The 21897-nt window shown below is 37.7% G+C and overlaps 1 protein-coding gene and 1 long non-coding RNA gene across 2 annotated transcripts in view; one reads left to right on the top strand and one right to left on the bottom strand.

Moving 5' to 3' along the window:
• The first annotated feature begins 11067 nt into the window (after positions 1 to 11067).
• Slo2 (slowpoke 2) overlaps positions 11068 to 21897 on the top strand; it is a 119360-nt gene continuing 108530 nt past the window's right edge. Inside the window, exon 1 of the mRNA XM_064126462.1 lies at positions 11068 to 11743. Coding sequence (XP_063982532.1) covers positions 11343 to 11743 — 401 coding nt within the window. The 5' untranslated portion in view covers positions 11068 to 11342. The remainder of the gene's footprint in view (positions 11744 to 21897) is intronic.
• On the bottom strand, positions 18565 to 21867 carry LOC135165358 (uncharacterized). Its single transcript, XR_010299498.1, has 3 exons — positions 21299 to 21867; positions 19122 to 19711; positions 18565 to 18799 (listed from the first exon to the last, which is right to left on the bottom strand). It is a non-coding gene; the product is annotated as an uncharacterized LOC135165358 (long non-coding RNA).

Here is a 21897-nt window from a genome sequence, read left to right as displayed (position 1 = left end):
CGAAAAGACCCCTCAGGGAAATATTCGGAAGAGAGATGTAGAGTAACGATTTTAAAAAATTGCCAGTTCTTTCTGTGAATACATTAGATGGCAAATAATCCCCAAAACCCCAAAACTTATCTAAACTTGGAATCCTTAAATCCTTAACCTCAAACTTTCACATGTTCGTGCACAATAGAAACGATCGATCACTTTACCCCAATCTTTCATAGTGTAACACATTCCTTTGATGATTTCCTGTATAAAAGTGAATCAAGTTTGCGCTTCACTTTGAAATTTAGGTTCTGTGAGTCAGTAAGAATTAGGTTCCCTTCGCTACCGTGATGCCATCGCAAGCAGAGTATTCTCGTGCCTCACCATGATTGCATCGTCTGATAAGCAGGACAGTTAATGAGATAATAATCTAGACAAGACAGAACGATAATCCTCCGACACTTGACCATTTTCGGCGATCGGTCATTAACTGTCTGGTCAAAAGTGAGTGAAAAAATTAGTGGAGGAATGTTGAGCCGATAAATTTAATGAGTTTCCTGGTGTCGGAATAATCTGAAGTGAAGTGATCCATAATTTGACCCGAACCGTAAAACAGACTAATCACGGTGGCGTCAAAGGGAGGATTTTTCTTCGTTAACGATCGGGACGAAGGTGATTTTCCACCTTTTCGTAGGGCACGGGATAATTCTTGTGCTCAGGAAGGTGGCTGCATCATGAATGAACCGGATCCGTGTCTGCCATTAATTTTACCACCACGCTACCGTCTGCGGGATTTAATCCTTGGAGATTATGCTTTCAACGATGACGGAGAGAGGTGAGTTGATTTCTCCTTTTCGTAAATTCTTTCAGCAAGGATCACTTCTCTTTGAGGGACGTTGATGTCCTGCTGCTACTGATCCTGGGATCCCAACTCCATTTCGCGAGTATTTGATTCAACATTTTCATTTGAATATGTTTTCTCATTTTTGTCTGCTCATTCGCACATCGATAATTACATTAAAATTCAATCCCTTTAGCATCATCCGCTGGGCAAATACTTCCGCTACGCCCACTCGTAAAGTTGGATTCAATCTTCTGGTGTAAATGAAATTTTCATAGAACCTCATTATTAGTTACTGCATCCACCGGTCTAAAGTAATAAATTCCCGGGGCTAGATTTACGGGGTGATAACATAAACCTGATAATTTAATGAATCAACGGGGTCAACTGCTCTGAACCACAGCTGCTGATGGTGACAGGGGATCACGGGTCTCAGGGTGGTGGAAGACATCGAGGGCTATCAGAGAGGAAGAGCCTCCAAGTTGAAATCAATATGCCAAATACTTGAACTCTAGGCTCTTCGGCAGACTCATATTTATCATCGCAAGTGACGTGTGGTAAAGAAAAACATTTACAATTAGTTTTTCACACTCGGCTACAAAAGAAAAATCGACACGACTCATATTATGGGAATCGATTCTGAGCGAAAGTCCGGAATTTCGAAGTCATTTTTCGGAATTTAATGAGTTATCGAACTTCAGGGACTTCTTCAACTAGTTAGTGACAGTTAGCAACTAATTAATTAGTTTCGAATTCATAATAACAGAATTATGTGAACTTTGTATTGAGAAATTAAGGGGTTAGTGTACCTTCTCCTTTCGCCGGTCAACCCTGGGGAGGGAAGGGCTTTAATTCAAGTTTTACTATTTTTATTTTCCCGACTTTGAATCTTCTCACCTACACTCAACTTTCTCGGCGGTCTTATAATAAAACTTCCCTGGAATTATTGTAATAAAGTCATTGTGCAGTTAATGGGAAATGTCAACCCCGAAAACGTATGTTCCGCGCGATTTAATCATTTAATTTAGTTTGGACAATTTTCAACGAATGAGAAACTCTCACAAATGAATCCTCACAGCCTCGTGATAAACGATATATAACTGTTCAGTCCTGGAAAATTCCACCAGTAATTTCACGAGTTTCTAACAACAACCATAATTTCTAATAACGTAATGCGTATAATCCATCTCTTCGATGCACTTCGGCCAAAAAAGTTTTACGATTTCGCGAGGATTACGATTTTTTTTGTAGAAGAAAACGTAAACGCAGATGACAGGCTGCGAAGGGCAGTGTAGAGTTTAACGAATGTAATTTATATTGACTTAATTAATATTTAATGAATTAAAAATTCTGATAATTTCATTGAAAGTTCAAATAATCTGAAATATCATCAAATCTCCAGTAAAATTGACTCCGATTTTTTCCCTCGAACGTAATATCGTTCCTCTAAAAATACACTTCATGTACTTCAAGATGAAAAAAAAATCCACTAATATTTTGCGCAGCAACAAGACTTCAATTTGATTCTCAAAAATTACTAGTCAACAGTAGCGAAAGGCAGATGTTAGTTCCTGTTGCAGATAGTTCTTTGAAACTCAAAACTTTTCTTCTTTATGCGAATAAATGAAGCCCGTATCAAGTGTATCATATCTTTGTTTCTATAGCATGTATTACAATCCGTAAAACAACAAAAAATCAAGATAGAATAGTGGGGCATGTGTCCGAGGCTTAGTGTCAACGAGGTGCTTTTTCATTGTCTTCATTTCGCGCAGAAGCCGGAGGGTCCACACTTGACACAATTAATATCGACCCGAGTTTCTATTTTTGCTACGCAACTTAGCACTAAAAAAACATTTACCATTCAAATCAGATAAGCCCAAGTGATGGTTATTTAGTTTCTGCAGCTGCACTGGGTTTTCATATCTCGATGGAAGCCGTGGGGATGATGATTGGGGTTGTGGCCCCCCCTAATCATCTGTCATGAATATTTCCTGCGTAATGAATCTAGGGTTGGGAAAATATAGTCCGATCATCGATCGTTCCGGAATGAATACATACCCTTACTTGATACCGGCCTGTTTTGGAAATGCTTCAGGGATATGTGGCTCGATACGAACCGCCAGAGAGTGAAAGAAAGGGGAGAAATTCATTTCACTGAGCTTTCATGTATACATATTCATGTGATGAAAAAAAGGTGGTGACTGTGAATGGAGCAGATGATACTTTAAAAAGGTTCCGTTTCACGCAGTCAAAATCATTCGTATTGAAATATGAGATTGAAATAAGGAACACTGTTGTTTCTTTTGAACACTTTATATTATTATTTTCCTTCTCGTATACCCTTTCGGGTTTTTACGATTTGTTCCCTTCCCACTCCCCCCCCCCCACGCCTCCTGTACCGCATTTGCCGAAAGGGAGGGAAAAACCTCACTCGAGGGGAAAAACCTGCCCGGGTACAGTCGTCCTTTTGACAGGACTACCGCTCGACAGTGAAACTGTGAGATTAAAGCGCTATAAATTTTTGACCGCCGGTGCCCGGGATCGAACCCGGGTCGTTGGCATGCGAGTCTAGCACTCTAACCGCACGGTCACTACCGTCGGTTTTTGAACACTTTATATTTAATCGATATATTTTTGACTCTACTTATGTCAGGAGGTACGTTCCTCTAGAGATTCTAACGATAGACTAAACCTAAGGATAGGATTTTGGGCCTCATGGACCAGAACATTTCCACCCCCGAAAAGGTTTTCATGTTATAGCCCCATGGCCACTTCTGGTCGCCAAATGTTGCTAAGCAAGGCGGGTAATAAAAACTTTTCCCCTTTTTTTCATACATTCGGGGCCCTACCACCATAAAGTTCTGAAACATATTTTCCACAGGAGAAAGAGTGAATTTTGTATTTGGGGAAATCTCCAAAAATTCAACAATTCGAAACAAAATCACATGATTCAGAAAAAATCGTTTCATTGATCACCCCATGAATGCCCTTCATTCTCAGGATTCAAGATTGAGTCCACATGATGAAGGATCAGATCACCGAATGCAACACATTATTTTTTCGTAAAATATCGGAGATATTGAGCTCCAAGGTAAATGACTTGACAAACAATCTCATTCCGTATTCTACATCCCAGTATGCAGGTCAATGATAATGAAAATAAAGCCATAAATTTTCTTTTATCACAACCCAGCAATTCTCCACATCGGAGAGTTTTCCATCATGGGAATTCTATTTGAGCGGAAGTTGACAACAATCAGCCTGAACCTATCGATCGTGGATAATTGAATTGACCCTGGGCATGAAAAGCTTTTCAAACTTTTCTTTCTCTCTTTCATTTCAATTCGTTAATTCTCTGGTGATTTTTTTCAAGCCCCTCATCGAAATGACGGGATTTTTTTTTTGAAGACTGGGGTGAGCATTCCAAAGGGGTGCAACCAAACGAGAAATACCACCCAACTGAAAGAAGACGTCATTGGAATTCTCTTCAGAACAGTTTTTGCTCAGTGCTCCTGTCATTTGCAAAGAGCCCTCGTGCATTCCTCTACTCTTCCTTCGGCTATGAACGAGAGCTTTGTGAAGGAGAAAGAAAAGTTTTTTCTGCACAAAGTGTATTGTAGATGATTCAGTATGATGCACTGTGGAGAGCATCGCCTGGGGTAAGAAATATGATTTACATAGGGAATAACATCTGTTGAAGGAATTCTCCAGATTCTGGGAATGAATGAATTGACGTTTCTTGAGGGGATGAAGACAAGCTCGGGGCAGTATTTTTTTTCCTGTACAAAAAAGGGAATCAGTGTGACGGGGGAAGATTAATTGCTTTCCTAATTGTCTTGATTTTAGAGAAAACATCAAGCTTTTTTTCTCGCCGGCTGTATTCGCTCAATTTGATTCTGACCCCGTCAGGAAAAAAGAAAAAAAAAATCAAACAAAGAGCTAATGAGAAAAAATGAAATGCTGTAGACAGTAATATATCAGTGCTGAAGCTCTTGTTGGATACCAGAGTAAACGTAATCGTCTTTAATGTTCCATAAAATAAAAGAACTTCATTTTCGTGTCTGGGAGTACAGTTTATTGAGACATCCCGTCGGGTCCAATGCTAATTCGAAAGTGAGTCTACAAAATATTTCTAGGTAATATGGAGGGATGATCACGTGACTATTGGAGGATTGGAATAGGGGTAGAGAGTGGACATTTGGTGTATTGCAGATTGGGATATTCAGGGTTTAATAGAGGGTTGTTAGTTTAAATATTGGGATGTTTTAATAGATATTGCTTTTAACGGTCATTAGGTTTTAAGAAGGGAAAAATGTGTTTCTAACGTTGGAATTTCTGGGTATACAACATTCTCTACATTTTCTTCGGAGAAAAGATTGGTTGTTATAAGAAAACTGAGGATCAGACCTTACTCTCCCCAATTAAATTACCCTTCGCCGTTTCGTTTGTAGAACATTATGAAGAAGGAATTTAACAAGCGGCCCTTTGTATTCAATGCTACCGCTCTACAACCGAGAAACAAGTGGAAATGGAACATCTTGTGCAGACAATGTTGTGCGATATCGCGGGAATTTTCGTGAAAAAAAGCAAAGTAAACTCCAATGGACTCCTATCCCGGCCACAAATTAATACCTTTCACCCGCACACACAGAAAAAACTTCACTCTATAAATAGGCCAACCAGTGGTTAGTAGCCCACATTTTTCCCCATTTGATAGTTTTTTCGTGTACCATCAACACGACATAACACCGTTATAACTTTTTGGTAGAGTAAAGTATTGATCCCTAGTTTCACAGTAAATACCGAGAACCTCCATGAAAACAATGGAAAAAACCATTCAAACTGACTCTGTTGTTGATACTTTTATCAAATCCATTTCACAAATAGGATGTACTTTGAAAAACTTAGGCGTTGATGACGACATTCAGCCATTTATCGCAGTTTCCATGATACACGTAATCCCATTTTTGCAAGAATAGGATTTTTCTATCCCAATGAGAGACAATGAAGAATTCCTAGCCACGTGTAGAATTAACAGCCGAGCTGAAGTTGAGAGTCTGTCCAAATCCGAAATTATTGACATTGGACTATTTATTTGAAGTGATATTTATTGGATTATGAATTGTGGATAATATTTTTGACATTGGAATGCAATCGAGCGACCCATTGGGCCGTTTATGACGGAAACAGCCCAACACGTGGACAACCCAAAGGACAAAAGGGCCTTGTCGTTGGGTCGGACCTCTCATCCTGGACGAGCCGAGGACGGGGGCACTCTCAAACGGTCTCTCGAGGAAAGCACACGGGATTTCAAGCCAGTAGTCTTTAAACGAGACTTTTCCTAAAAATTGCATATGACTAAATAGGAATAAAGATTGCGACATTTAATTAAATAGTGAAAGTCATTAATTTCCTATAAGATAGGGATTTACTAAATAATATCATTCGATTTGACTATAAATTTTAATTCTTTATTATCGCACGCAGAAGGTATATCTTTTTCGTATGATGTCTCCAGAGCAAATGACTCTTAGTGACCAAAGATTCCACACTCTGGACCCATTCAAAAAAGGCACTGATCTCTTATTTCTATCTTTTTATTGAGAGTGATTGATATGTGTGGAAAAAAATGAATCATCTGTCTATAGCTGTTTTCAGTCCATCTCGGTATGGTATAGTTTTTATAGTTTTTCTCCGAACAGCACCGAAATGTTTATAATGGTTTTAATAAATAGAACTAGAGAAGAAACAAAGGAATTAATGAACAAGGGTCTTTTATCAAATGAGTCTAGAGTGTCAAATCTTTGATCACTAAGAGTCAGTTGATCTGGAGACATACGAGAAAGATATACCTTCTGCGTGCGATAATTAAGAATTAAAATTGATAGTTAAATCGTTTTATATCATTGGGACAATTCCCATCCATAATCCAATACTTTTCCTTCTTTGTATTTGTTTATTAAAACTATTCTAAACATTCCGGCAGTGTTCTGAGAAAAACTATAAAATATTGACATGAACTAAACACAGAGCTATTGACAGTCGGTTAATATTTGTCCACACATATCATGCACTCTCAATAATGTTTGAAAATTCATTTTTTTCCTCGTTATATCAAACTCGACATTACAATGTTTTGACTTCATATAGTCTCTTATTCAACTCCATATGAATTTTGAATAACCGCTTCTAGCGCACCACAATTTTTCACTCCTCTTCGAAAAACTAGATTCATTTATCTCCTTTAACTGAAGAGTAGTATATCACCCAGAAAATTTCGATGAATGGAAAAATACGGAGACACTTCGCAAGTGTAAAAACACCCTAATGGCAGTGGGATACATCACCAGAATATGTGAGTGTACCCGTCCCATCGTAAACTGGTCGTTCGTGAAAAACGGATATCGCGCGCATGTAAACCTCTGACGATAATCCAATCTGCAACTAGTATCGCTGAATTAAAATGAAGAGTCAGTTTTGACGTTTTAAATAATAGATGCGTCGCCCCACACGAATGACTAAAGGTTTTTCAATATTTCATTTTTGGAGTCTGCCAAAAAATAGGGAGGATATGATAAATTGTGCCGCAACTTTTTTGTAGCGTAAATGGAGTACTACAACGAATGTAAAAAAAAAATTTCGTCATCTCTGTTCCATTTGAAGATATCGCTGCAAAAAAAAAATTGATTTATAGATGACTTAATTAATCTCTTTTCACTACTTCGCTACTAATTTAACCAAAAAAAATCAATTTAAATTCAGAATATTGAAAATTGAATTGCAATTGTTCCTAATTCTATTATTACTCTCCAATTTCTGCACTAGACTTAATATTAAAAATGGATAGTTGTATGTATTTGAATAGTTAGATCGCAACGAATGTACCCACTACAGAGTATGAATCATTTTTAAAAATCTTCTGATTCTGTTAAATCCGGCTCACAACAATAGCTATCAACATTCCCTGCATATCAGTCTTTCGTCCAAATTTATCTATTTCTTATTTATAATTCCGGGATGAATATCATAACCGTGCGCTGGCATGCCGGTGCCATTCTTTGTTGACATATATCTAATTTTAGTCCAGTCCACGCGCAGTCCGTGGAGAATAACGTTCCATACATGATTTAAGACTCGTTGCATGCATTCCGATAAGCTTTTTATCACAGAACTGCAGGAGCAGGAGATGTCCATTGCATATTAGAAAATAACACGACCTCTCTGAGAATATCCTCTCCTCATGACAGGATGAAATTTCATTCTATTTTCCACTATTTAAAGTCCGGATCTCCATTTCAAACAGGACCTGCAATTTCCGATAAGATTATTTTTCAAGGAACTATTCTGTTGTTAAAGAAAACAGAATTGAGCGTCTTCTGTCGGTTAAGAAGGGCTCTGCGGAATATACCACGTGGTGAAAACAGCCAGACGGTTTTCCCGCTCGGCCGATGTCGGCCCACCCTCTGCGCAGACGTTCAATCAAGCCCTGTAGTTGCTTTAAAAAATCGATGTTCATTTGGCTTTCATCATTAAATTTATGGAATCGTTAAACATTCAGATAAACACTGTAAATGGTAATTTGTACTCCAATAAAGTAGTTCATATATCATTACCGTGAGTTCTGAATATTCAGTATCACAAATAATTGTTCACGTGAATAAAAAATTTTAGGCGGTTCAAATTTATCAATTAACGTTCTAATAGAAAATATGATAATTTTAGGGCGTCACGGGATGGCTCGTGGTTCATTGAAATAAAGATATCCATGAGCTTTGTTTCCCTGATGAAGGAGCCCCTATTTTATTACTGCAAGCTCTGAATATTTAATACACGCAGAGAAGAAATTTATTTGACCCGTTATATTTACCGACCACATAAAAATATAGTATGTGTTTGTTTATGTATATACGCTTGTGGCGTATATAAATATATCTATGAAAGCTTATTACTTAAAGGGGAACATTAGATAAAATGAATAAAGCGTTTCCTTTTAATTATATAATTGAATTTTCCGTTGAAAACTTGATTATTTTTACCCAAAAAAATGAGTGAGCTTTTCACACACGTGGTCATATCTCAAGCGATTGTTAATCCCAAAGCTTTGTCAGGAATGTCAAGAATTCCTATCTCCACATAGAGAAATATGACAAATTTCATCTTTTGTATAAAAAAAATTGGAATCACACTTGAGATATTCAACAAAGAACAAGCTGAGCCCAGGAGGATCAGGACATCATGAATTTCCCCACCAGATTCCCCCAAGTCGATTCTCCTAACTTAATTCACCGAACATAATGTCAATGCTCGTAAAAAAAAACTCCTCACCCTCTGTCCTAAACCTACCCCACGACTAATGTTTCCACCCAAAGATGATGATATCCACTGATAATGACCAGTAAAAAGACAAATGGAAGTGGCAACGCGGGCTCTCTTGGTACAACCAAAGTGGCGCAGCCGCCCCATCATAAGCCTGCGCCACGTGTATATGTGTAGAACTATCGGTAGTAAGAGAGTGACAGAGAATGCGTGGTAGCACGATAGACAACGACAGAGCCCCTCCAGGATGAATGAGTTGAAGTAAGACAGAAATATTTAGCATGACAAGAGAGACCTATGGGTGCGGTGGTTACTGTGAGAGTGGAAAACGCTGGTGTAGGAGTACACTGCGAGGAGGGGAGGATTCTGTGAGGAAAATCGCTGCGATGTACCGCAGTAGGGGTAGCGAGCTCTGGGCCAAGCTTGTCCCTGAAAAATACCAACATTGTATCCCTGGTATAATAAATTATTGATGACAGAAACAGTCAATCTTACGATATATCCGGTTTGGTCAAGCACATATGACACCTAATCACGCGATGAAAAACAGTGATACGCGATAAATCAGGGTGAATTTCGAGTGTTCATCGCATGATGCAAGTAACCACTCGACAATTAATCATAACAACTGAGCAATAAAGTAACTCAATTCGTCCATGAATCATCAAAATTTCGACGAATTTGATATTGAGTATCGGATCATTTGATGAAGCAAGTGTATAATGTCAGTATCATTGGATTACTCGATTGTGAATGGTGATGAACGAAATCGAATTCTGTGGTTATGTGGTAAAACATTGTTATTCAATCTGTTTCCAATCAAGTAGATCATCATACGTTGTGATAATCAAGCGAAAAGGAAGGAAAAAGGGAATCAGATAAGAATACTCTACTATAACCTCTTACCTTCTTATCTCGACATTGAGTTGCATGAGTGTGTTGAAACCACCTCCTGCCACAACTTCTATCACTCCTGTTTGTCGACCTTGGCCGAGGGTTGCGCCTAAGTCGAGTATCCGTTTTCAGACGGAGGGTTGTAGTGGGAGTCGATAAGCAACTTCATTCGCTTGGTTTACACTCAATGGTATGTTACCGGATCACACTGAAACAATTAGATGTATAATCCGGATAAATCAGCGTTCCATGTCATCGTGAGAAGAACATAATTTATTGGTCAACTTGACTGCAGCGCTTGAACCAAAATAATATGCAGAATAATCGAATGTTAAACTCCAGTGCAATCTGTCAAGTGAAAAATTAAAAGTAAAAAACAAGTGTTGATTTGTTGTTGAACGACTGTTGTATTTACGTTTTAAGGATTCACTGTTTATATTTTCCTCAACGTTGTTGGCAAAGTTGGAATATTTAATAATGAATAGTTCGTTAAAGTTGTGGGGAAGGTATCACAAGCACTCCGTGTTCGTACGGAAATTCGTTAAAAGCACGCTATTGTGGATGCACTTACTTCGTTTATGCTAAGTGTGATGAAACAGATGGTGGAGTTAATGCATATGCTGAATGAAACTTGTAATGAATACTGTGATGCTTCAAGAGATGAATCTCATTCGTTTGACTCATATTGAGACATCTACGTGAAAATTTATGGAATACAAAGTACCAGAATCAAAGAATATGAAATATGAAAAATAATCTCAAAGTTCGACTGCATAAAGTTCGATACATCAAAGGTTCACTCTACAAATATTAATTTTACAAGGTTTTCTGGATTACGAGAGAGTTTATTGACAACCATTGACGGGTTGTTCAAAAGAATATTGAAAACATTTCTTGTTGACTGGTCAAATAAATGTTGCTGTTAAGACTTGTGATATGAAACGTTAAGTTTCACTCGTTAATTGCACCAACAGTTGTGATTGAAAAAATGATCATTGATAATGTTTATCCGTTATTACATATATAATTGATAACTGATGTTGACGAACGAAATGATGTATAAATATATTTTTCATCGTCAGGGTGCAAGCTATTAATACTTTTGCATTAGTGCAACGATGCGCTGATGAGTAAGATGATACTTTCTGAATACATCTTGAAAGAAGCTTGCAGAGTGGGTCGGTAATTTCTGACGAAAGCTTCTCGCTCTATTTCATCATTAAAGAACATCAAAGGGTGTCAGGTACGGGTGAAATGGATAGACATAAGCACACCTTTATACTGGCCACCTGCTGACACGTGGGTGGACGAGGCTTGAATGCCAACAACTACGAAAGAAAGACCAGCCGATGGAAAAGTTAATGTCACGAATTTGAGTGACTCAAAGTGCACTGTATTCGCACTGTTCAATCATCGCAAGCCTCGGGATCCCCTGAGGGGCTCCAATGCCTCATCTGAACCACTGTTGGAGATGGAGTCCCAGGGATGGGAGTATGAGGCACTGTCCGATCTTCAAACGCCAGTGGCTGCTACACCTGCATCAACACCACCAAATTCCCAGAGAATTCATACATCCAGAGTATGTTTTGAACCAGAAAATATTGAAGTGACCAGGCGCCGCAGTAGCTCGCGACTCATGGGTACTTCTATCAGAAGACGTAGCAGGAGCATGAGCGCCTGGAGTGACTTATCAAGATGTTCCTTCAGACTCGATGAAAGGTAACTTTCTAACATTTAATTTATAAATATTTCTAAACAACAGAGGTTCATTTTAAGTGAAGAATCATTCTCTTCTGTTTTTCTACAAAAATCATTTGACACGGTTTATGATGTGTTTGAAAGAGTCTCCAGAAAGGGACTGATTTATTATCTGTTGTGCTCCGAACCTCCGAGCATTGGAATCATAAACGTCCTCTTGTTTTTCCCTTAGTAAAGGTTTGTCATATAGTAAGAAGTTAGTCTCTGGACACCAGTCCTCTAGGTCAGTCGTGCCTTCCTCGTGCCACTAATAAAGAGTTCTGGTAAAAGTAACTGATTGTATTGCTACACTTATTTATATACTTTTACCCATATCCCAATAATTGTGGATAACCTTGTTACAATATTTTTCAAATTTACGTGACTTAAAAATATTTTGTAAATGCCCTTGGCCAACCTATGACTCGTGTTCCTGTTTCTCATCTGGCTTTTGCCTCTCACTATTCACCTGACTATACATTTCTCTTGGCTGATATAGAAAAGGCCGTTTCATTGTGTATCAAAAAGTAGTACGTATTATCAGTGGGATGAGGTGCGACAGGGCCTCGCTGTATCGAAATCCAATGGTGCAGTATAGAATCGATTGCACAGGCCGTATATCCGGCAGTCGATGAACAGAGGAGGCAGTTTTGCCCTCGTTTGTAACTTTCTGGGGGAGATCGAATGGCAAAAATTTATGACGCAATAAGCGCGTTTTGTTTCCTGGTTGTTGATTAATTGTGACAGGTTACAATTTTTTTTTATTATGCAGGTGGTGGCATGAGAGATTTTCAAAATAAATGGATGAGGAAGTTGTTATGGGCTTCCTCTTGTTTATTTTTTCATTCAAGAGAGGATACGAATGGCATCAATTGTAATTTTAGTTCATGTGTACAACGAGGGGTGGAGAGAGAGAGAGGGGCGGGGGGGATAGATGTATCAAATAGCTTTTTTCGGATAACACGTGAAACTTGGAATACTGAGCCAGCGATGAAATAGACGGTATATGTGATTGATGGTCAAGATAAGCCCTGGCAATATGATGCGTTGAAAGATTAACTCTTTGCAACTTTATGGAATATTAAAAATCCGAACCAGAGGGGAAAGACTGAAGATAATCTCAAAGTTCGATACATCAAAGGTATACTCGACAAATATTGATCTTCCAAGCTTCTGTGAAATACGAGGGAGGTGATTAAGAATCAGCCACAAGCGGTTTGCGATATCTAAGTTGTAGTTAAGCTTCCCGCATAGGAAAATTATGGTCTTTCGAAGCACTTCTCGAGGGCCTTTTGGGATCACCAGCATGAGCTTTCAAGATCCCTCGATGATTCTGCTGAAGATGTCTGCAGGGTTTTAGACAGACAAAAATTTTTTTACGTGAGAATGCATTGATTAATTGTAATCGGTTTCATTTTTTCTGCGGATGAAAAAACTAGGGAATTTTCAAATAAACGGATAAGGAAGTTGTAAACTTCCTGCTGTTTTTATTTTCATTCAGTGAAAGACATGAATGCCGTCAATTGTCAATTCAATTGATTTATGGGAACATTTAGATATATCAAATGTTTTATTTCGCGTAGCAGAGGGACTTGGAATGCTCAGCAAGTGGAACACACGAATAGTTTAATCGAACGACTGTCTCCCATGTTACTGCTTCCGGCGTCGAGTAAAGATCAAGGACAATTATTTCAATGGTACCACTCCAAACTGGGATCGATTTACCCGACATTTCCAAGTGAAAAAGAGGTCCTCCGGTTGTGGATCAGTGGGTGCAACTGATGAGATGTAAAAGCGATCATTAAAATGTCCCTCTTGCTGTGAATCAATTAACTTTTTTCACCATAATTTCACAGCGAGACATTTCCATTCCGAATATTGCATAAGTTTGACCATTTGTTCGTTGATGATAGATCTTAATATTGATAGATTCAAGTTTGATAGTGTTACCAGACTTTATCCAATTTCTTTTTCATTTAAAGTTTCGTAATTGAAAAGGGAATGAAATCCTGTGGGACGTAACAGCTGATGAGGTCTCTATAATAGATAGAAACGTTAATTTTGTGTTAGTTGAATAATTCATCGTTCAATAAATTGACGAGGGAATTTACAGATGGGGAACACTTGTGTCGAGGAGAAGTTTAATAATAATCGTGGGACATTTAATGAGTTTTGGGGAGCCCAAATATCTTTTGGGAGGAGAAGACGAGGGTCTCTAGTCTCTACCATCAGGGACCGTTGATGAGGACATCAAGAATTCGAGCTTTTTAAAACGAGAAATAATATGTGATTTCAAAATTTTGCACCTGACGAGATTGAGTTCCTGGTTTATTTGACGACGTTTCCCTTTTATGTCCCCATTTATTTTTTAATGAAGGTTTCAAATTGCCCATAAAAAATGGATGAATCATGTTCTCCAATCTTTTTTTCATGATATCATAAAGTCCATCTGCCGGCAATTCTCATGCCATGTGGCAAACTACATTCGGTGGGAGAGCGTGATCAATTAAGGCTTAACAATTTTCGATTACTTTCGTTCTAATATTTATATCACTAGTTGAAAAGGTCTCTTTTTTCCTCAACATTATGAAATTCTATTTTCGCTCCTGCGTTGGCGCAAAGTCATGTTTCCTTTACCTTTTCCTTTTGCGTGAGCAAAGTCTTACTTTGTGCCTACGAGGGTAACATGTTTTTCCAACCACCGGAAGTACAATAAAAGACCGTTACCCACGTGCTTACTACCCTCTGCGTCTAGTGCTCGACGTGGGCACGACTACTTTATTTAGATCCTCAGGTTACTAATATGCTATCAATGTTCTCTTAAAGTGAAGTTCGTATCGCTCGTTCAAAAATATTTATTCAATTGAATTTAGTTTGTTTACTAATATCATTGTGGAAATATGAAGACTCTGATTTTCCATCGATTTATCTAAAAAAAATTCTATGTAATAATAGATATTTTTAGCATGATTTTATTGTTACTCGATGTAATCTGATATTTTAATTCGTCGATCCTGTACTGATCTATCTAAACTGTTCAAGTTCCGCAATAATATTCGTTCTTTTATTTCAGGTGAGTACACAGAGTTCTTTTCAACAAACGAGTAAGTAGGAAACTTGATATCCATAATACTGAAATCAATGTCAACCTCCAGACGTTTAAACTCGCGAACTAATAATATCCCATTATACCGTTTATTGGCTACCAATAAGTTTTTTCTATCGCAGACGTATAAAAAGTGCGATTAAAATAGTTACGAGGATCGATAAAAAAAATATTCACTTTTCTCCTGACCACCATAAAATATTGACCCGGTGTCTGTGGTCTAATGAATCATGGATCCCCAGGAGTTAGTTTCCTGGATAGTTTAGCAGTTACCCATTTTACTTTATTCCTAATCAATGAAATTGCAATTGAATGGTTGATATACCCATTTTATCATTTGTCCTCAATCTCTATCGGACACGGAATTGATGACGTGCATTGGCCTATAAATTCACTGAATATTCAATTTTCTGCGGTCCCAGAATTATGTGAATTAACTATTTAGTGAAGCAGTCAACCTCTTCATTGCTTCGATGAATGAACAAATTCATCAATTTTTTTATGGCACGCGCGTGGGAGTTCGGCCATTCGGAGGGTAAAAACGAACGGCAAAAATCCGTAAATTGAAGGGAGTTTTTGCCACCATTTGCCGGTAGTTGAAAAGCATCTCCATCAACAGAGACATTTGGCTTCAAGTCCGGACAATTCAGAAGATGGGCAACCCTATCATTTACACCTAAACTCTGGCAGGTTGAATAAATACAAATTAAATTATAATTTTGTCATTTTTAATTGTGATTTGGTCTCCCAGCGCAACTTTATTTGCTGAAATGCGGAGGGAAAAATAATCCCTCAAATGAAATAAAAATTGACGCCGCAATGGTGGGAACATAAATATAACAATCAATACAGATGGTTGTTAAAAATCCACTTGAGGCCTTTATGTTTGCTCGGACCTGAGGAGAAATTGAAATCCCCTTAAGAGTTGATTTTAACCCCAATATATGTGATACCTCCCACTGAAGACATTAACACTCAATTTTTGTTCACTATGTAGTGAACATGACGATAAATGGTTTTACGTTATGAAAAATATCGACAAGCTGAATGACACAATACCCCACGTCAAAGCTCAATTTTTAATTTGGTACTGAAAATACCAGATGATATTTTAAGCGCGGAATAACATTGACGGGTTACACGCAAATTAATTGAATTATCATATGAACTAATTAGACATTTATAACAATATAATTCCGCACTTTCATAATGAAGTCCAAAAATTTGAACCTTGAAGAGCGTTCTCCACTACTAAACAAATTTGTTTAAATTTATCGTGGTAATTTTTTAAAATAAGAGGAAGCCGTAAATTCATTCTCTATTTTTTCCTTGAAAATGACCAGAAAACCAAAAAATTCTGGAATTTTACTGGATGTTCAATGAAATTTCAATTCGCACAATATTTTAATTCCTAAGTCAGCACAGGATTTACCACATGAGTAAACCATTCGTGTGTTTGTTCACATGTAAATCTAACTATTAACAAATTGGGAGGATTGATCCCCATCATTCTATATTGCTTTTTGCAATTAAAATCCCTTTAACCAATTAATTAAAAAACCATCTAATTGTAGCTGGTAAAAAATGTTTGAAATTCGGACGTTTAGATTTGCAGTTTTGGGTCGATATAGTAACACAATCTGATCAGAGTAACAGCGTTGTCGGTAATGTAGGTACGAACGCACCATAAAACTTGCCGGAGAAGCAAGTGTTGTCCTGCGAACACTTTTAGTTCTGTTGTATCGACAGGTCCCTCTCCAAATCCTCACCACTTTCGTGGAACCACTCACAGATGTGGGTGATTCGGGCTTTCACATTCTGCTCGTGTTTGTTCATTCAAATAGTAACGATGGGTGTAAATAGTGAATAACTAGGGATTATCAATATTGGCTCTGAACGAACGCTGAATGACACGACTGGTGTGATTGATGGGTTTCAAATAGGATTCTCCATTTTCTTCGTGTTGGAAATACAACGAATATTATTCACCACTTACTTCCTGGATAAAATAGTTTTCCGATCAATTTCGGTTTTATACGGCTCGTGCTCCGGCGAACGCACCTGGGACAGAAAACTGTTTTCTAGAAAGACCTAAGGTAGATAGTGGTGACTGCACCGAGATAAAAATTAACAACATCTCTAAGGAGTCGTGCTTGCGAAAAAATTATCACTCAACTTAGGTGCTTCTATTGAATTTCGAAGCTTTAAATATGAATTATTTGTGTTTTCAATGATGTGAAATATTTAATTGAGTGAGTGAAACGAACTTGCAATTATTTAAGCTCAAATTTCATAAGCAATTACACCTGACGATTACGTAAGTTCTTCAGCGCTTTTTCTTTATACTTTTTTCGTCTACTGACGCAGGCTTTCAATTAACACTGGATCGTCACGTCGCCCGCGGATATCATATTCCAGAAAAAGTGAAATACGTTAGCGTCAAGAGCTTGCGATTTGACTTTCAAAAGAGAGATTGAGAAAAACTTATTATTTCCACCTACTCCTTTCCGCTGGGAGCTTTTCGTTCATTTTTTTCCATATTCCATCGAGTTATCAGCCTGTCTGATATTTTCCCCGGTGTTTTTTATTTTATTCCGATTGAAGAAACTTGACGTCTACGTTTATGAAGACTGAACGACCCCTATCTCTACGGTGCGAAGGGAATTCACAGGAATGATATCGAAGTAGAGTAAATTGTGTTTGAAGAATTCGCATATTTTTGCGGTTACCACGAGGCAAATGAATTCGAGGATCTGTCTGGAAGTCTTGAACCATTTCCCAAATTCATCGATTCCTATTTATTAACTAATTTATTCATCCGTCCACTCACACGCTATCCAATGCCCGTGAAAATCGGGGACCCCGGAGGCCTGAGGTGTTTGAATAATTTTTTTACGAAAGCTCTTAAATATCCAGAGATCCCGAGATGTAATTTAAAATCTAAAATGCTATTGGGAACTATAAAACAAGGCTTTGAGAGGAGATTGAACGCGATACTTATCGTATTTTAAAATAAAATATAGTCTAGAAAATAAAATTCTTTAATGGAAGGGTCTGAACTTCATAAATAATGGAAAAATATGAAATCATAAATATTCGAGAGGAAGTGGTCGGACATTAGAGTGGATTTTGACCGTAATAGGTCAGATGTATCAGTTCTTACACGAACCACTAAACTGCACGTGTTTTTTCCTCTCAAATATGAAGAATTGGCTTCAGTTATGCCCTTTCCGTCTGGATTAGTCGTAAAACGGAATAAGCTCGGGGACAGCAGTACCTGCGAGTACCTATTTTTTATTCAATTTTTAGAATTGATGAAATTAATTGAGCTTCTTCAATGTTTTTATCCTTATAAAATGAATCAATACCTTTTATCTTCGGGCTCATATGCCTGCTCGGATTCTAAAGGATTTACGTCTGGATTGATACCATTTACAGAATGGATTTTACAGATTATTTTTAAGCGGATTAAAGAAAATCATAATTAAACTGACGATGCTGGCGTTATCGATTTCTAACTGGGCTTCTCATAAAATCTGGAAAACCGAATTTTTCTACATTTCAAGAAATAAATTTTATAGAGAGAGTACGGTTGTCGTATACCCTAAAAATCCCACTATAAGAAATAGATTTTCTGCTCTTAAAACCTAATCCCTTGTAAAAAAAAAACATATTCATTAAAATACGCTAATAAACAACTCTCATTCAGAATATTTTCCTCGCAGATAAATCCGTGTAAACATTCCCAATCACGCTAATCTTTAAGGCCCTTCCTGATCCTCAGATGCAAACGTCCTCTCTCTACTCCACCTCCCATTTATTAACAGTCACGTGATCATCCCTCTATATCCCTCAGAAATATTTGTAAGGCTCCCTCACTTCACTTACGAATTAGTACTAGACACGACTGGATGTCATGTCAACTTTGTATTCTGAAGCAAAGAAATAAAGTTCTTATTTTTATTTGTGGAAAAGCCTAAATTACTCGGTTCTCCAACACTGTTTTGGAGTTTGACTCAAATCTCCCAATTTCTTAAATTATAAATAATAATAATAATAATAATAATAATGAATAATAATAATAATAATAATAATAATAATAATAATAATTCTCCCTGTGGGATCAGTCTACATTGTATGTAAAGATATTGTCATGAAAATAGACAAGTTTCTAAGATATAGAGAAATCAATAATGAAATCTATCGGAAAAAGTGAAAATTCGAAAAACAAAATGGATAAGACTAAGTACTCACCAGATAATTCTCTCGATCTGGCTGTCCATCAAAATAAGTCCACACCATAATCTCAAGATTTACTCATTAATAGCAATCTTATCAAGGATATGTCCATTGACTGGCGGCTGACGACAGCATATACGGCACGTAACGTATTTATCTCTCCTACGAATTGAGTGTCCATTGGAAGGTACCATCGGATTCGTTCGTTATCGATCAGTCCTCGAATATTCCCTTTATTTATAAAACAAATTTGTCCTTCGGCTGAATGTCGGCTGCCGTCACCCTCCGTTTTATGACCCTCCCTTCGTCAATTGAATCACCACCTCTTGACTTTTGATATTTGACGGAGAAATCGTGTGAGACGAAAATCAAATTGAGACCCGGTCCAGACAAAGATTGAGAAGGACCATTGTGGATCTAATCCCTCGCAGTTTCTTAATTCCAAACCGTTCCCATAAATCGTAGAAGTCGAGCTTCGCAACAAGTTAACCTCGGTTACCTCCACAACTTCCTTCTAATTAAGTTGGTTTGGTATGGGTGGCTTGCTCCAGTATCAAATTATCGCAAACATGTGATAATTCACGTGTGCCAGGAAAAGAGATTGACTGAAATAAAAAAATAAGAAATTACTGTAATTATTTCCGTTTTCAAATTGTCATGAATTCCCTCTATTGTTCGCAGATCATTATTTTATAAAACAGAATAAGATTTATTTACAGTTTTTATGGTCAAATAAATAATTATTACGGTCTTGACCCACAGTCGTTATCCGGATCAAGAAACAATTTCTTTTTCTTTATTTGTAGAATCTTTCATTTGATCCGAAGGAAAATACAAACAAAAGTTAATCCAAAACTTGAGAAAAAGCTGGTCTCATCGTAACTGTTCGTCTGTATTTTTTCTCCGAATTTTCCTGGCAATGGACTTGCGTAGTTGACCATTACCAACCCTTAGGATCACGATCTGTGACCCTTATCACCCCTTACCCACAAGGAAAATAGATATAATATACCGATGTGACATAAATGCACAATATACGTCAACGATATTTCACATATTGGAGATTTGTCACAATTGTGAGGAATATAATTGACATATACGTCCATTGATATATTTTTGCCATTGAGGAAATTGAACGGTAATTTTATACTTTCATCTGAATCCACCTACTACGAGAGAAATAACATTTTTTTAGAAGGACTCCCTTATTTTATTCTCAACTCATGAATTTCGATTGTAGGGTAGGACTAAATTACATTAACAGCATTACATATTGTCACAATCAAGAGATTGCCATTTTTCTTAGTATTCCTACTATAATTTTTATATAAACTGCGTAAAAAAATCTCTCATTCGAGTACTTTTCAAGGCGAAGCTTCGAGGTTTTCGAAAAACATCTTCAAAAAACAATTCTTTTCAGAACAATTTATTTTTCGACGATTTGCAAAAGATACTGTTTTCAAGATCATCAACCAAAAAAAATTGTCGTTCGAAGAACTTCTAAAAAATAACGGTTCCTCTCTAGAAAAGTAACTTAAAAAATCTTCGAAATAATTCTCGGCCACTTCCCCTAACGATTTCTTCAGGGTATTTATTGAGAGTGCTTGATATGTGTGGACAAAAATGAATCATCTGTCTATAGCTCTTTTCAGTCCATCTCAGTCTTATAGTTTTTATAGTTTTTCTCCAAACGGTACCGAAATGTTTAGAATGATTTTAATAAATACACCCAGAGAAGAAACAGAAAGGAATGAATCAACAAGGGCCTTTTGTCAACTGGGTCTAGAGTGTGAAACCTTCGGTCACTAAGAGTCAGTTGATCTGGAGACATCATACCAGAAAGACATACCTTCTGCCTACGATAATAAAGAATTAAAGTTGATAGCTAAATCGTTTTTATATTATTGAGGCAATCCCTATCCATAATCCAATATTCTGTCATTAAAAAACCCAAAGTACTCGAAATTAAATGTTGGAATATTCAAGAGACTATTGCTCATTATGAAATAGATTGGAAAAAAAGGTCGTAGAGACGCTGGCAATTTTTGGGAAGAATTTATATCATTGAGACAATCCCTATCCATAATCCAATAGTATTCAGCAGACTAATATTTTTCTACACAGTGGAAAACCTAAAAAACACGAAATACATTAACAACGACAATTCCAGACACCGAAAAACCACTACTTACCTAGATCCGCGTGATTTGTTTTGGGGAGGCGTCTGCGCCGGAATGCAGGAAGGACCAGGAGGCGGACGGTATGCTCATCGTCAGTGTGAACGGTGCCGCGCCAGTCGCCCCCGAACCGTCGTGTCGTCGAGATGCGAATATTTCGACACATATCTATTCCCGTGCACAATCACCCTCCCTCATCCAGCCGCAGTATCATTGAAATTTTACCGAAAGCAGAGGTACGCCGTAACTGTTGGCCTGAGGTATTTCTTCGTCCACACTCTTCCCCCTCCCCGCCGGCCACATGACGGCCATTCGTCCCTCAAACCACTCGTTACGTGAAACATCCCCCATCTGAAGACAAAACACCAGACATTCTCTCACTACAAATAATCATTTCTACTCAGCGCATTGGTCACCTCGAATCGTTCTAATTGACTCGAAAAACAATTCGAATATGATGTAAATGAGACCGACGCGCGCAGTGGGCTCACACGTGAGCTCAAATGAATATGTTGTGATCGTGTTAAGTTAGTCACACCGTTGGTAACGGTGCCACATCCACGTATATTTGTGCAACCACCAGTGTTTATTTACCTCGTATTACAAGCTCGTAC

This window comes from Diachasmimorpha longicaudata, chromosome 8 (genome assembly GCF_034640455.1).
Source record: "Diachasmimorpha longicaudata isolate KC_UGA_2023 chromosome 8, iyDiaLong2, whole genome shotgun sequence".
NCBI lineage: Eukaryota > Metazoa > Arthropoda > Insecta > Hymenoptera > Braconidae > Diachasmimorpha > Diachasmimorpha longicaudata.
Note: the sequence above shows the minus strand (reverse complement) of the source record. Positions and strands in the feature narration are given on the sequence as shown.